Source organism: Emiliania huxleyi (genome assembly GCF_000372725.1).
Source record: "Emiliania huxleyi CCMP1516 unplaced genomic scaffold EMIHUscaffold_717, whole genome shotgun sequence".
NCBI classification, from domain to species: Eukaryota; Haptophyta; order Isochrysidales; family Noelaerhabdaceae; genus Emiliania; species Emiliania huxleyi.
Window position 1 is genome coordinate 190 of NW_005196626.1, and position 15367 is coordinate 15556.

At 64.2% G+C, this 15367-nt stretch overlaps 6 protein-coding genes across 6 annotated transcripts; 2 read left to right on the top strand and 4 right to left on the bottom strand.

Moving 5' to 3' along the window:
* Positions 1 to 2199: 2199 nt before the first annotated feature.
* On the top strand, positions 2200 to 5178 carry EMIHUDRAFT_248910 (hypothetical protein; the record flags this gene model as incomplete). Its single annotated transcript, XM_005761264.1, has 3 exons — positions 2200 to 4460; positions 4808 to 5051; positions 5122 to 5178. The coding sequence occupies 3 exons, from the start codon at positions 2200 to 2202 to the stop codon at positions 5176 to 5178; spliced, it is 2562 nt and encodes an 853-aa protein (XP_005761321.1).
* Positions 5179 to 5591: 413 nt separating this feature from the next.
* Positions 5592 to 7487, bottom strand: EMIHUDRAFT_120821 (hypothetical protein; the record flags this gene model as incomplete). Its single annotated transcript, XM_005761265.1, has 2 exons — positions 5592 to 6071; positions 7110 to 7487. 2 exons carry the CDS (start codon positions 7485 to 7487, stop codon positions 5592 to 5594), a joined length of 858 nt encoding a protein of 285 aa, XP_005761322.1.
* Positions 7488 to 8465: 978 nt separating this feature from the next.
* Positions 8466 to 9166, top strand: EMIHUDRAFT_120822 (hypothetical protein; the record flags this gene model as incomplete). The annotated part of the gene is made up of 2 exons (XM_005761266.1): positions 8466 to 8646; positions 8721 to 9166. The coding sequence occupies 2 exons, from the start codon at positions 8466 to 8468 to the stop codon at positions 9164 to 9166; spliced, it is 627 nt and encodes a 208-aa protein (XP_005761323.1).
* Positions 9167 to 10152: 986 nt separating this feature from the next.
* On the bottom strand, positions 10153 to 11158 carry EMIHUDRAFT_248913 (hypothetical protein; the record flags this gene model as incomplete). The annotated part of the gene is made up of 3 exons (XM_005761267.1): positions 10153 to 10206; positions 10277 to 10315; positions 10526 to 11158. The coding sequence occupies 3 exons, from the start codon at positions 11156 to 11158 to the stop codon at positions 10153 to 10155; spliced, it is 726 nt and encodes a 241-aa protein (XP_005761324.1).
* A 672-nt stretch (positions 11159 to 11830) lies between these two features.
* On the bottom strand, positions 11831 to 12789 carry EMIHUDRAFT_471049 (hypothetical protein; the record flags this gene model as incomplete). Its single annotated transcript, XM_005761268.1, has 1 exon — positions 11831 to 12789. One exon carries the CDS (start codon positions 12787 to 12789, stop codon positions 11974 to 11976), a length of 816 nt encoding a protein of 271 aa, XP_005761325.1. The 3' UTR covers positions 11831 to 11973.
* A 1791-nt stretch (positions 12790 to 14580) lies between these two features.
* EMIHUDRAFT_446309 (hypothetical protein) lies at positions 14581 to 15282 on the bottom strand. Its single transcript, XM_005761269.1, has one exon. It carries the CDS (start codon positions 15258 to 15260, stop codon positions 14721 to 14723), a length of 540 nt encoding a protein of 179 aa, XP_005761326.1. The 5' UTR covers positions 15261 to 15282; the 3' UTR covers positions 14581 to 14720.
* Between the last annotated feature and the right edge of the window lie 85 nt (positions 15283 to 15367).

The following is a 15367-nucleotide window of genomic DNA, read 5'->3' on the forward strand; positions in this document are numbered from 1 at the left end:
GCTAGCGGCCGGGAGAGCCTCTCCAGTGCGGGCTGGGGGCGGCGGCGGCACTCTGCGGGTGGCGGGCGAGCTGCTGGCTGGCCGGCGGCGCGTCTCGACTCAAATTATGGGCCGCCTCTCGGGCGTGCGGCCAGGGGCCCGTGTGGCGCGAGGAGAGGGCGGCGCGCTCGGCGCGCTGGCGGCGGTGAAGCCTCTCAGAGTGGGCGCTGGCTGGCTGAGGGCGTCGGGCGGGTGTGGGGCGGCACTCGGGCCGCCGGACGGGCCGTGATGGCCCGTGTGGCGTTCGTGAGGGATTGTTTGGGCGCCCTGGCAGCCTCCCCGCCTGCGTGACCAGGGCCGGTTTGGCAGCGGTTTGGGCTGTGTGTGGGCTGGTCGCGGTAGGGGATATAGGGCTTGTTTATGGTCCCACTCACCACTCCCGGCCAACGGGGCCTCGCGGCACGCGGGGCGTCCTCGTTTGCAGTAAAAGGCCTCTGCCATCGCTCAGAGTCCCAATCCATGTGATCATCCGCGCCGCCGCGCCCGAGTAGTCCCCAGATGCGACGTCGTCGGGGAGGGCGTCGTCGCGGGCGCCAACGTCGTCATCCGAGCCCCTACGGCTGTCCAAGGGCACGTCTGGGTGACCAGGGGCGGGGGCCGAGCCGTGAGTGCTCCGCCGGGGCGAGCTTCTGGGTCCATGGGACCGCTGCCGGACCCATCCGAGAGCCTCTCCGGACACGTTCGCTCGATGGCCTAGTTGGCGGCCGATATTCGACGACCAAAGCTCCGGGCGCCGCGGCCAGAGGTCCGCCCACGGCCCCAGGACTCGTGGTGGGTGTGGGGTGTGCCTCACGAGGCGGAGAGGCCGCGTGAACGCCCGTAGAAGCTCGCGAAGTGCGGATTTGGAGCGCCGCGCCGGACCTCCGCCGGGGCCCGCCGGGGCGTCGTATGGGCCTCGGGGTGCCCGAGAAGCTTAGAGGTGCGGTTTTTTTTGCTTGTGTCTATCGGTTCATGTCATGGACCGGCCCTGGGAAGCCTTTGACCGCGCGCGGAGGGTGTTACGGGGCCGTGATGATTTAGCGGGAGGGAAATCGGCTGGTTTGCCCAGTGTGCCCCGCCCAACACCCCTACCCGCCGGGCAGCGCGCCATCCAGATGGCCGCCCCGACCCTCACTTCCGGCTGCGCGCCCACGCTCGGCCAGCAGGGCCGCCGAGCGCATCGCGGCTGTTATAGTTGCAACCCTCATGCCACCCACTCTCGTCGTTCTTCCTCCTGTCGTTTCCTCCTCTGTCGCGTCGCTCTCGTCTGCCTCGTCCTGCGACGCCGCCGCCGCCTGCCTCGATAGACGATAGTTTCGTGGTTGGGTTCTTTTTCGCCACCAAAATTCTTTTTCGCCACCTCCGTCCGACACTATCGAGCCTGTCTGCTGACTGCTGGTTGTCGAGCCTGTCTGCTGGTTGGGAGGCTCGACAAAGAAAGGAAGGGAAACTCCAAGTGCTCCAAATCTCTGAGCGGGCGGATTCTGTGTCGAGAGAGAGATTTTTGAAGACCAACAAGAAATCACGATCCTCACAGTGATTTGGGCTCGGCAGCTTGTTAGCCCTCAGCCGAAGCTGGGGCCGGTCCCGTAGCCGAGAGAGCCCGCGCCGATGAGTTCGACGCGGTCGCGGGGGGCCTTGCGGAGAGGCTGCGGTGTCGTGCAAAAAAAGACAACACTCAAACAGGAATCAAAGGAATGTTGGAAAAAAGAAATCGCGGTACAAACAGAACGTGCCCAGCTCCCCTTTCTCCGTCTCGCGCGTGACCGCGAAGCACAGCACGCACGTGACAAAGTCGCGCGCCGCGATGCCGTTCGTGTTTCCTGCCATCGGCGGCGACCGGGTCGAGGGCGAAATCGGCCACTCAAAACGGCGCGGTCAACCCGGGTATTCCCAGACTGTGCCGAGTCGAGATGGTGCCGCGCTCGAGTGGATGGATGGATCTCGTAGAGCGAGAGGACGAGGAGCGCCGCCCGCGCGCGGGCCGCCGCGGGGAAGAGCGAGTGGCTTGCCGGCGACCACAGCGCCGCCGCCCGCCGGATCAGCGCCACCGCCTCGCCCTCGCCGCGTTTCCTCTGTTTCGTCTACTCCCTGGTTTCGGATCCGTTACGCGCCTGCGAACGCCGAACGCCCCCCCACCTCGTGTCGACCTGCTGAGGGTTGTATTGTCGCTAGGGCACAATGGTTAAGGTCGCAGTCGCATTGGTCGCTTGTGCTGCGGTTGCCTCGGCGTTCTCTGCGGTGCCACAGGCAGGCAAGCCGCACATTGTCCTTATTCTCGCAGTTGACTACGGGCACGCAAATCTGGGCTACAACGCCCGCAAGACCGGCAACAAGCAGCTCATCGCCGAGACCAACACGCCGAATCTGGACGCGCTGATTGATGATGGTGTCTACCTCAGTCAGCACTACTCGTACGCCGTCTGCGCGCCATCGCGCTCATCGCTCCAGAGTGGCCGCTTCGGCTCGCACGTGAATATGTTCAACACGGCGCCAGAGGCAGTGAACTCTGCGGATCCGATCAGCGGGTACGCTGGTATACCCGTCGCGATGACTGGCATGGCAGAGGTACTCAAGTCAGCTGGGTACCGCACGCACGGTGTGGGCAAATGGGACATTGGAATGGCAACTCCGGCGCACTCACCCTTTGGAAAGGGGTACGAAACGTTCATTGGGTATTACCAGCACGCCAACGACTACTGGAACAAGCGAGGCTCGTTCTTAGCGACTGGCGAGGTCGACATGTGTCTCAGCCTGATGCTTGACTTCTTCTCGTACAATGAGACGTACCGCGGTGGTAACCCGAATCCTGGCCAGGTGACAGACTCGTGCAAATGCCAAGAGGGCACCGAAACCGGGTGTCAGAATGGCGGTGACGAAAATACATATCCGTCCTGCTTTGAGGAGACCATCTTTATGAACGCGGCGATGGACAGGATCCGCGCCCACGACACATCGCAACCTCAGCACCCTCTATTCCTTTTCCACTCTTTTCACTTTCTTCACACGCCGCTGGAAGCGCCAATCGCGGCAATCCGTGAGCTCAACCAAACGATCCGTGACAAGGGCGGCGATCCAATTAATTTGGAGAGCCGATTGATGTACAACTCCATGGTGCTGCTCATGGACAAGATTGTTGGCAGGCTCGTGCAAACGCTCGTGGGGAAGGGCATGTTCGAAAATACTCTCCTCGCGTTTCTCTCCGACAATGGCGGGCCAATCTACCTCCCGGCCGGAGCAAACAATTATCCCCTGAAAGGAGGCAAGTGGAGTGACTGGCAGGGGGGTGTGCTTGCGAATGCGTTCATCTCGGGTGGCGTGGTGCCCGCGTCGATTCGTGGAACCGTTCATGCGGGTATCTTCTCCATCGCTGATTGGTACACCACGTTCGCAGAGGTTGCCGGATTGTACGACAATGACGAGATGAAATACCCAGTGTCGCTCGACGACGGTGTGCTCGTAGACCAGAAAGCAAAGGCGGCGAATGATTGGATGGACGCCAACAGACTCGATGAAACAACCAACCCGCGCTTGCCTCCTTTGGACGGAGTCCCGCAGTGGGCAGCAATCCTGGCGGGGCGCGATGCGCGCGATGGGAATCCGATCCACATCTCACCACAGGCTCTGGTTTGGAAGCAAGACGCAGGTCTGCTTAAACTCGTCACCGGCAAACAGTATTTTGGTCGGCACGTGGGTCCAGTGTTCCCCAACTGCTCAACCTTGCAGAGCGGGCAGAACCTACAAGGACCGGCTCGCCAGACCGTCAAGTTTCTGGACATTCAGTACGAGCCCAGCACAAACCAGGAGCAGATCGACACACTCACTTGGACAGAGGACTGCGGTGGCGGCTGCCTGTATGACCTCGCCTCGGATCCAACAGAGAGCAACGACCTCGCCTCGGATCCTGCCTTTGCCGTTGAGCTCGAGCGCATGCAGGCGAAGCTGGCGGCGCTCAACGCCACTCTGTTTTTGCCTAACCGTGGGGATCAGCCATCAACCGCTTGCGACTCCTTCATCAATCACGGCGGCTTCTACGGCCCGTTTATGGCTCTCGAGCAAACATCAGAGACGCACCAGTGGGGCTACGTCCCCGATTTCTACAAGGGCGGAAGTCCACCCTGGCCGCTCGACAGGACCCCAGACGAGGTGCGCACAATGATCAGCATCGTGAACAAGCCAAAGGTGCTGAACTGCCTGCGCGGGCTTATTGGGGACGTGTGGCCGTCATTTTTCAACGAAGTTCTCATGCAGACCGTCGACACCTGCTCCCTTTACCCGAACCCAACACCAGATGTTGAAGAGGTGTTAATCCCCGCCCTCGACTTGCCGGTGGATATCAACGCGTCATCCCTCGAGCAATGGCTCGATGCCACTTGCGAAGAGGGATACGAATTGGGCCTCGAGGCGTATGGGTCGGAGCCGAACCCCGACAACGTCGTACCGTGTGAGGGCTGCTAACAACGTGATGGATACCTTCAACCTTCTGCGGCGGAATGCCCCCGCACTTGATCTCTTCATGCCTTTACCAACCCCACCAACCAGAATGCGTGGTACCCCCCCCCCCCCCCTGAATGCTGTGGAGTGATTTGGGTGATGCTCTGATAAACCCTCCGGATCTTCGACAAAGGTCGGATATTTCTTTTTTCAAAGTGCAAGGTGTGAATAAGAGGTTTATGATAGGGCTACTACGACGAACTATGCGGCAATCGACTGGGCGCCTGGCGCCCGACCACCCCCGCGCAAAGACCTCGTAGTAGCCCTCCCCGTAGCCGGAGACGTGTCCTTCCAGGCCGCTGTCGCCGCGCAGAGATCGGCGCGAGCAGTCGCTCGAGGTGCTCTACTGGCTGGCGGTGCTCAAGGGGAAGGCGCACACGCTGGCCGAGGACACGGTCGTCAACACACCGACACCATCCCCGCGGGCTATCTCGTGGTCAAGGCGCAGTGGCTTCAGGCTCGAGCAACGCGAGTGCGAGGGCAAGCTTCGCTCCTACACGCTGCTCGAGGCCGAGACGCTCATCATCGTGAATCACATGGTGCGGCTGGCGGGCTTGCGCTTCTCGCCCGGGCGGCCCTGCGGACCGCCAGCTGAGGAGCGCGCGCGAGAAGCTCTATATTGGCCTACAGACGCATTACTCGCTCGAGGAGGGCGTGCTGCAGTGAAGACTTATTTTGGAGGCGTCGATTTGTGCAAAAATGTGTGTTAGAGTGCGCTAGATGGCAAAATCTTCTTCGCCTCCGGCGGGGCCGCTCGCCGCGGGGCTAGAGAGTGACTTTTGTCGATGTCGGCTAGAAGTGCTGCACGTTTTTCAGAATTTCACCCATTTTTAACCCCTCCCCCCCCCCCCCCCTCACTCCTCTTTTGGTAGCCCGGTCGAACACCCCAGGTCGCGATTTTGGCAAGTGAATACGGGCGCTTTTTGACGATGAAATAAGAATCTACTGCCCGAGGGAAACACATAGACGGGGCGCAGCGCCCGCAGCTCACTCGTGCGGTGTTCGTCTCTGTGTAAAAACTGTGTTATTCTCTCTTGGCAGGTCTTGCTGTCATGCAAATGCAATAAAAAAGAACCTCATCACGCCACTCGCGCCTGCAGCTCGTACACTGGAGGCACGTCCACGGCGGCGCCGAGCTTGACGGTCGCCTCGAGCTGCAGCACGCTCCCGGCGGCCACGGGCACGGGGCGCGGGGCGAGCAGCGCGAGCACGGTCTGCCAGTGGCTCTTTTGCCCTTCGCCGCGCGGGCCGCGCGACTCGACGACGATGTCCCCCTTTGGGTCGAGGACGAGCCGTGGCCAGAGCGCGACGCCCGAGAGCCCGTGCGCCGCCCCGCCCGCGACCGCGCGCGCCTCCTCCTCCTTGGCGCCCTCCCGCCGCAGCTCGTCGTAGTACACCTTCTCGTTGGCGTCGATCCGCGCCGCGGAGATGTCGAAGCGGAGCGGCGGCGACGGCCTCCATACGCCGGGCGGCGGCAGCGGCTCCGCAAAAGAGATGTCCTCCCAAAGCAGCGGGTCGGACATCAGCTCGAGCGTCTCGTCGCGGCAGTTGAGACGCACCTACAGCCATGTCTCCCAATGTCTCCCCATGTCTCCCCATATCTCGTGAGACGCGCCCTCCGCATATCTCCCCATATCTCCCCTATCTCGTGCGACGCGCCGGCTCGCCGCCGAGCTTGCCCCAATTCTCATATCTCCCCTATCTCCCCCCTATCTCCCCCCTATCTCGTGAGACGCGCCGGCTCGCCGCCGAGCTTGCCCCAATCGAACTGCGGCGGGCCGAGCGCATAGTGCAGCGCGTACGACGCGGGCGCGGCTGCCTGTTCACAGCTGCTCCTGTGAAGAGGCGCTGTTCACAGGTGCAGCGCGTACAGTCCGGGCGCGGCAGCCGTCTGGCAGCGGCAAGGGATCCAAGAGGACTCCTCGAAGGGCCGCTTGAGCAGCCGCGCCTGGATCCGACATGGGTCCGAGATGCGGCCGACATAGATCCGAGATGCAGCCGAGATGCGGCCGAGAAGAACCGAGATGCGGCCGAGATGCGGCCTAGATGCGGCCGAGATGCGGCCGCTTGAGCAGCCGCGCCTGCGCGTCACGGATGGTTGCGTGCAGGCCCTCCTAAGTAAAGAAAAAGACATGCCATGTCCGCCTTGCGTTTGTTTCCTAACATCGAAGGCTAGCTCGAAGAAAAAGGGAACAGGCGACTGTTCCTCTCCGCGGCAGAGTAGCGGCAGTCGTCTGGATGTAGTCTGGTAGTGGTCTAGTGAAGGCTCCTCGGAGGCGATCGAGCCGACAATCTCCGCCACCGCGAGATCCGCCTTCTCGGGCAGCGTGGCCGCGGTAGAGAAGCCTACAGCCGAGATACAGCCGAGATATAGCCGAGAGTGCAGCCGAGAGTGCTAGCCGGCGGAGGGTCGAGAAAAGCCCTCGATCACTTCGACCACGCCCGCCGGAACGTCCGTCGCCTGATGACGGCCTTCCGAGATCAGCCGAGATCAGCCGAGATCAGCCGAGATGCGCCGAGATGGGCAGGTTCGTCGCCTGGCTGACGGCCTTCCGCGCGAGGCGCGCGGCCTCGGGCGAGGCCTCGATAGCGTACACCTTCCGAGCGCCCGCCCGCGCGGCGCTCAGCGCCAGCACGGCGAACGGGCCGGTCCCGAGATCCACCACGACGGCGTCCGAGGTGCCGGCGAGCCGCTGCCGGATCGCCTTCTCGAAGAGTGGCGTGCGCCTCTCGTCGTCGACCATCGCCTTGTACGCGCCCTCGTCGAAGCGGATGAAGGAGGCGTCGGAGAAGCCCGCCGTCGCCGTCCAGCTGGCCTGCAGGCTCGCGCTGCTGGGAGATGTCACGGCGTTCGCAGCAGCCACAGGCGCGACGAGCACGGGCAGAGCTGCTGTCTGCAGGACCTCGCGCCGAGAGCGGTGCGCTGGCGTGAGGATGGCGCCGCTGCACGCCAGAAGGGCCAGCAGGCTTGGCATTTTGTGGCAAGCACACAGCGTTCGGACTCTCGGACTGGGACTCCCGGAAGGCGCAGAAAAAAGAAAGAAAAGAGACAACCCAAGGGAGGGATGGGAGGAAGGCGCGTCGAGTCTGTTCGGCGGTTGAAAATTCTTTTTTGAGATCCTTCGATTGTCCAGTCAGAGCCTGGCCACGCGCCCCAGCTCACCATCTACCGGCTAAGGTAAGGTAAGGTAAGGTAAGGTAAGGTAAGGTAAACTTCTCCACACACACGAGGTGGTGGGGCAAGGGGGGGGGCAACCCTCGCGTCTCCACGTCTAACGACAGGAGCCCCACGGCATTCAAAGTGCAAGGCCCGGTGCGCGTGGGTGAGCGGCGTGTGTGTGTGTGTGTGTGTGTGTGTGTGTGTGTGTGTGTGTGTGTGTGTAGATTTAGCCGAGAACGAGCGAGATCTAGCCGAGCTCGACAAGCACCTGGCGGTGGTGCTTCGAGCGTGGTCCGTTCCTAGACCCTTCCATCCTGGACCGTTCCTGGAGCCCTCCTGGTCCGTTCCTATAGACCCTTCCTGGACCGTTCCTGGAGCCGTCCCGGTCCGTTTCTTAGACGTGTCCTGGACGATCCCTCCCCTGCAGGCGCCTCGCCGCGACCTTCAGTGTGTCGCCTCCGACCTGCTGCTGCTGCTGCGGCAGCACCGGAGGGAGGCGAGGCTGGCGCTGCCGCTCCTCCGCACGGCGCCAGCGGCCCGGTCGAACGTTCGTCGAAGGGGGCGAGGGCGGTGTGTGGACGGCGTCTCTTCACGCGCCGGCTCGCTGTGAACAGACGGAGCACCTGCTCGAGGCGCGCGTCTTCGAGGCGCTCCTCGGCGAGCCCCTCCCGACCGATGGCGAGGGCGAGGGCGAGGGCGAGGGCGAGGGCGGGGGCGGGGGCGGGGGCGGGGCGCTTTTGCAGAGGCGCTGCACCGCGCAGTGAGCGACGCCGCCAGGGCGTGTGCACGCGAGATGGCGGCGCTGCGCGCTTTGCGCTCGGCATTCAGGTTGCCCCCCCCTCCCACCCCAACGCAGCACATCCTGCGCACCTCCTCTCCCCCGCCTGCGCGCCTCCGCCACCACCCCCTCCCTCGCTTCCGCCGCATCTACCCCTTCCCCCTCCACCCGCCGGCGCGCCTCGCTCGGCCGGCAGGTGCCGCATATCTCCCCACATCTCCCCACATCTCCCCACATCTCCCCACATGTGACCCCTCGCTCGGCGGGCAGGTGCTGCTGCTGCCAAGCGCCGCCGGGCCCTTCCTCCGAGCGCTGCTGCGTGCGGTCTTGCTGCCTGCTGCGCCCACCGCTACCCAAAGGTTCGCAAGGCGGCGGCGGACGCGCTCTACGTGCACTTCCTGACCTACGGCGACCCGCTCGAGGGCGGCGAGGTTGCCGAGGGTGGCGGCGGGGGTGGTGGGGTCGGGGGCGACGGCGGCGGGAACGGTGGGGGCGAGGCGAGGCTGGTCGAGGTTGAGCGTCTGCTGACGGAGACGGCGTGGCTCGCCGACCTCGAGGCGGCGGTGAGGCCGGCGCAGGCGCGGCTTCTGCTGCTCTTCGGCCTCGACCCGCCGCGGGCCGGCGAGCGGCAGCCGGGGGAGAGGGCGGCGCGGGCGGCGCCGGAGCCCGAGGAGGAGGACTCGTACGCGGCGCTGGTCAAGGAGCTGGGCTACTGAGGGGGAGGCGGGTGCGGGGCGGTCGGGGCGGCGCGGGCAGCAGGAGCGGCAGTGGCCAGTGGGACAAGCCTCGCCAAGTCCCGTCAATTCATTTGAAATTTTGATTTCGCGTCAAAAGGAAATCTTACTATGGACGCTGATGCGGAGTGCGAGGGCGGGCCGCCGCCGCGTCTTACTTACTGCGCGTAGGGCCTTAGGGGCCTAGAGAACACAACCCCCTCTCCCTTTTCTCCCAGTAAGCTAACAGTACATTTTGAGCGTGAGCGCCAAAATGCCGTCCTCCCATCCATCCTTTGGCTTCAATGTTTTATTTCTTTCTTTAGCATACCTGACCGGAGCCGTAAACGGAAAAGAAAAAGAGCAATCCCGCCGCGCCGCCGCTCGCGTAGCCTCGCCGCCTCCGCAGCTGAGCAACTGGGCGCCCGCTGACCGCTGACAGGGCGGAAGTCCTGTATAACCCCTGGGCGTCGCGTCCGAGAAAGGAGGCGTGAATCCTTTAGGATTCTCGCCCGCTCTGCTGAGGGGAGGGGACGATCGACTGGATGATGGACTGCGCCTCGGAGGGGGTGGTGGCGGAGGCGCGCAGGCGGGGGAGGGGGATATCTCCTTTGGCCGCGTTGGGTAGCGAGGATTGGTGTGACGCGATCCACGCAGGCGTGTTTTCTGGCGGCCGACCGTCAGTGCACGGAGTTGCCCCTTCTCCGACTGCCCCGGCTAGTTCCCGAGGTCGCGCGGGGCTGACCCCTGCGTCCCCCGAGACCTAGCGCGGGTGGGTTGGCGGCCGCGCCTCGCAGGTTCGTTTCTCGCGCCTGGGTCAGGCGCGCGGGGCATCCCCCGCCGATAGAGCGAGTTTTCTCAATTATTTTCCGATTTAATTCTTTTCTCGCCCGGCGCCACGCCCAATTCTTCTCACCGGCTCGCATTCACGAGGTCATTTCTCTTTTTTTCCTCGCCAAACCAGCTTCAAGCTGATGCTTTGCACAAGTTCAGGCTTGCATTGACGCACTCGCCCAGCATGTTGCGAGGATCCATTGCCCATCCTGGAGGACAGCAGGGAGGTTTGCCGAGGTTTGGCGTCACCGCGACAATCCTGGTGCGCACCTGCCGCACATCCGCGGAGCAGAAGCTCTCGTACCCGTATGGCTCGTACTCGGGCGTCGGGACGCAAGAAGAGCTGGCGCAGCCGCCGCTGCTGCCTCCGCCTGGCGTCGGCGACGGCGACGGCGACGGCGACGGAGCGGGGGATGACGGCGCGTTGGGGTCGTCGGGCGTCGCGCCACCGCAGACGCCGCCTCGGCCGCCGGTGCCAGTCGCCGTGCAGGCGCAATCATTCTCGTCAAAGCCGTTGGCACAGGAAACGCCAGAGAAGAAGAAGCCGTCGGCGCCGACATTCCCGCCGGCGCCAAAGCCAGGGCGGAAGGGCGCGGCGTTCGTCTCTGCTGCCGTGTAAAGGTCCTTTGCGAGGTACGTGGGAGTGATCTCGCCGACCGTAGTCGGGCTCGCACCCGCGGAAATGGCTAGGTCGCTGCACTGGACGTACATCTCGGGAGTGCTCGAGGAGACGTGCAGGGCATACCAGTCCCAGCGAAGGACCGCGTTTCCCGCGGGGAGAAAGTCGGGCAGCTGAATGCTGAAGGTCTGCTCATCCAGTTTCTTGCAGTCCGGCACATTCGCAATCTTGAACCAGCTCATGTCGCTGCGGGGCAGGTCGACGTCGTACGAGAGGTAGAAGGCGCAGTCGCCGACGTGATCCGCAGAGAGGGAGTACCGCACTGGCAGCTCGCCGCCCGCCGTCACAGAGGTACGGCCCACGCTTGGGGTGTAGTCGTGGCGGCACACCCACTTGTCGGACTCGAAGGTGGCGGAGCCGGCGTTCCCGACCGGATCGTTCTCGTAGGATCGGTGGCCGACGCGCGTGATCGGATCGAGGAGGCGGCCGTGCCCGTACGCGCCGGCAGAGAAGAGGCTGACCAGGAGCGTGCGCGTCGTCATGACGCGAGCCGTGCTCGTGCGTCCGCTTTTGTCGTGCGTCCGTTTTTACGAGTACTTCCTTTGCCACGGTCCTCGCTCGCAAATTTCACGGCGTCTTTAGGTTTGGCGCTTGCTTTCGCGCCGACATCCTCCCGCTGCAACGCGCGTGGGCCACGCGCAGAGGTAGAGGGAAGTCCGGACGGAGAGAAAGGATATGCCAAGTCGCAAGTGCCAAACCCGACACCCTGTCAGCAGTGGACTTCCACCTTCGTAAGAGCCACACCTTGCGCTGTGGTCCGTTTTCTTTGGATAAACTGGCCGAAGGAAATGGGGACCACGGCGATGATTAGCACAATGGTTAGGGTTGCCTAGGCGCACCGGTCGAACTTGAGCAGCGCCCAGACGATCAATCGCTAGATCTTCGTCTGGGACTCCTGGTCGGTCTGGCTCACACAGTACGTCGAAAGAAAGTGATCTTCGGCATGAGCTTCAAAGCCCGTGGGGACTATAGCACGCCATTCTCGCCATGGTATTGCAACAAGGATCAAGCTTCAAGGTAACCAAAAACCGCGAGACGGCAGGCCGCTCCAGTCCCGCAGTCCCTCCAGCCCGCAGCCGCGACTCGAGAGACCCAGCGGCAGCTAGCGCAGATGCCTCCACCATGTAGTGTAGAGGGATGAGGGAAGTCCGGACGACGGAGAGAAATAATTTTACCGCACTCCAAGAGCTCCTAGTGACAGGTGTGCCACGTAAGCCGCGCGCGCGGCACCGACCGGCGACCGTGCTTCTGCTACTGCTTGGACGCACACTCACTGCGGTCCCGCAACGGCGGGTATTTACGTCATGGTGCGCTCCCTTTGCCGCCGCCAGTTCGTCTTGCTGTCCCGCAGGAGGCTGCCACCCGAGGTCCCAAAGTGACCATTTGCCGCGCCCGTCGCACCGTCGATCTTGAATTTGGAGCTCATCTTGGACGTCAGCCCGCCCACGACAAAGCGCGTGTACGCCACGTCCTCGTCGTCGCCAACGCACGCGCCGCGCACGAGGAGGGAGCGGCAGCCAGCGGCGGCGAGCCGGCGCCCGAGGGACACCTCCTCATTGTCGGCCTGCATCGCGGAGATCGCGACAACCGCGGCCGCCTCGGGTGGTATGGCACCAAGAATGTCGCCCACGTCTGCGCCCTCGCCATCAACGAGGAACGTGCCGCTGCCGTGGCCAGCATCAGCAACCGCTGCAACCTCGGCAGCCGAGCTCACCCGCCAGAGCACGTCGACCCCGAGGGCCTCTGCAGCCACGTTTGCAGGCGCCAACACCACCGCACTTGCACCGGCAGCGACCGCCATTCCCACCTCTGACGCGGCGCCCGCAAACACCACGGGAAGCGGCCCGGGAAAGTCTGTGGCTGCAGTCGCCTGCTCCTTACACACCTCGGCAAGAGTCGGCACCGCGTCGCTCCAGAGCGCTGCGACATTGCATTCCCGCCGAAGCTTCATCGACAGCAGCGCAATCTCGGCTGACGTGAGTGCATTCGCTCCCAACCTCAGTTCGGCGGCGACGGTGAGAGCGCCCGATCTCGGGAAGAGAGCGCCGCGCGCCGCGGCCGCGTCAACAAACGGCAGGCGTGCGATGAGCCCCAGAAGGCCGAGGACCCTCATCCGCGCCGCGAATTCTTTTTTCCATCTCCCAGCACTCTTTGAGGAGTTGGGGGAGGCCTCCGGGGCCTGCCTTGTTATTGAGAAGAAAATACGTCCTTTGGCGCTGTGCGCTGGTCTGTGAGAGGTTGAGGTGCGAGCCCTTTCGCCTTTCGTTTTCTAAATAAAAAGAGACAAGAAAAAATAAAAATGAGACCAATGCTCACTCTGGCCGCGCGTGAATCGACCGATTGGGCGCTCCTTCGACTCCATCACTGGGTTCCGGCTCCTACCCGGATAGGGGGTCTGTTCACACTGGCTGGCCCCTCCCAGATAGGTAGGTAGGTTGGTCTTGTTTGGCCCAAAAGGGCCCTGCAATAGGTACTTTTTACGCTTCGCTGCGCGGCCTGGGGATAGGGCGTTGGCGCGATATAGACCCCCTATCCGGGTAGGAGCCGGAACCCTGTCTCATGCTTGGCGGCCTCTCGCGCCTCGCCCACGGCCTCTGGGAGTGCGGCGAGTGCGGCCTTGTCGACGAGCGCGGCTTCGATGACGATCACTGGGTGCGTCAGGCCCACCGGGTGCGCGACGAGAGGGTGCGCCGGCCTTCGCAGTCCAAATTCCGGGTCGTGGCAGTCGTCGTCTATGAGCGTGGCGACGGCACCGTCTCGCACGTGATTGGCCACAACGACGAGGCGGCGTGCCTAAAGAACTCCATCTGCGCCGAGCGCGCCGCCTTCGTGCAGCTCTGCATGCTGCCTCAGTCAGCTTGCTCCCGCGTCACGGCCGTCTACATTGCCTCCGACGCCGCCGAGCCCATCACGCCGGGAGCGCTGTGCCGTGAGTTCATGATGTCGTCGCCTCTCACATCGACCGACACGCGCATCGTGATGGAGGGCGGTGGGCGGAGGCTTGACCTCCGGCTGGCCGGCCTCTACCCGCACGCGTCGCCCTACATCCGCCTGACGGCCGAGGAGCAAGCGGCGGCCGGGAGGCGACTTGGGCCGGCGGTCCGCCCCTTCCCCGCCGCCCACGAGCAGCAGGCGTGGCGCGGCGCCGTGAACCGCGGCGGGTGGGCGTTCCCGGACCTCCTGGATCCTCCCCCTAGGCGTGGGAGGGCGCGGTCGCGGCGGCGCAAAGGGACGCGCGCCCGCTCCACGCGATTGGATACGGCAGCGGACCCCACGACAGTCCCCAGACGCAGACACTCCCCACCAGCCACCCACCCCAGGCACTAGACACGCCCCCCGGGCCGATGGCTTGTCACCCCGAGTCACCCCGAGTGAGGAGTTGCCCCCTTCCCCGACTGCCTCGCAGGCGCCTGCGTCGTCTTCGAGGACGGCAGCGACGCGAGGGCGTGGCAGTGGAAGGCGCTCGAGTACAGCTGCAGCCTCGACGCGGTGTGCTTGCTCGCCCCCGCCCTCGCGGCGCGCAGGGACGGCGGCGTCGAGCCGCGCGTGCTCTGCCTCGCCGACCAGCACGGGGTGTGCCACGCACCGCACGCCACCGCGAGGGCCATCCTCGTGGAGCACGGCTACGGCGATGTCCGTGTCCTTGTCCACGACAGCGACGGCCACGCCCACACGCCCACGGCGGCGGAGCTGCTGCCAACGGCGCCCACCGCCTTCGACGCTTTCCTGGCGTGCGGAGGCGGCGGCGGCGAGGCTTAAGCCTTAACATCCGTTAGCATATGTAAGTATGTATCTAAGCACTAAGGAGACGGTTCAACTTTGGTGGGGGGAGCCGCTGCCCCACTTCCGACCAATAAGAGAACATATGTGTCGGTCTCGTAATCGCCGCGGTGCGCAGCTCTCGTCGACTCGTCTCTGACTGTAAAATATCACACAAAACGTCACTGACACTGTGTGATGGAGAGATGCTCTGACTCCCGACGGCGGAGAGAAAAGGACACTCGCACATGGCGGGGGGTCCGCAGCAACAGCTCGTCTCCTCGATCATTTAGGCGTGACTTGCCGACCTTGCCCTTGCAGATACAGCATGGAGCGCGTCGGCGGCACGACGCGAAAGCGGCGGCGTGCGGGCAGAGGCAGCGCGAGCAGCTTTGGCAACGACGTGCAATCCATCTGCAGGTCCGAGCCGCCCTGTGCCGCAGCGCTGCTTCTGGCGGCGGCGGCGATGGCCTCCTTCGCGTCTTCCGAGCTCATGAAGAGGGGTGAGAAACGGGTCCCGTCGGGCCTGCGACGCACTAACCTCATGCAGCTGAAGAGGGGAATGTGCTCCTCATCCCAGCGCGCCACCGGGCTGGGCAGCCCGGCTTCTGCGAGCATCGCTGCAGCCTCGGAGGGCGCGGCGAGCTGAGCCTCTTGCGCCGCCACAAGCTCGTCCCGGCCCGGGACGAAAACCGCGTTGCTGTGGCGCACCGCCGCGCCCAGTCCAACCGGAAGAAGCTGCAGCCCGAGCGACGGGCTTCTGGCGCGCCCGACAGAGAGCTCTCGCAGCGCACGGTCCACGTCGCAGAAGAACATGGCCACCATCGCGCCACCACGCTCGTACTGCAGGAGCTGGCCATCCGCATTCGCCAGCGAGAAGACTGGCACGCTGTCGAGATCCTTGTCCTCCGACGCGGCGGCATTGGTGGTGG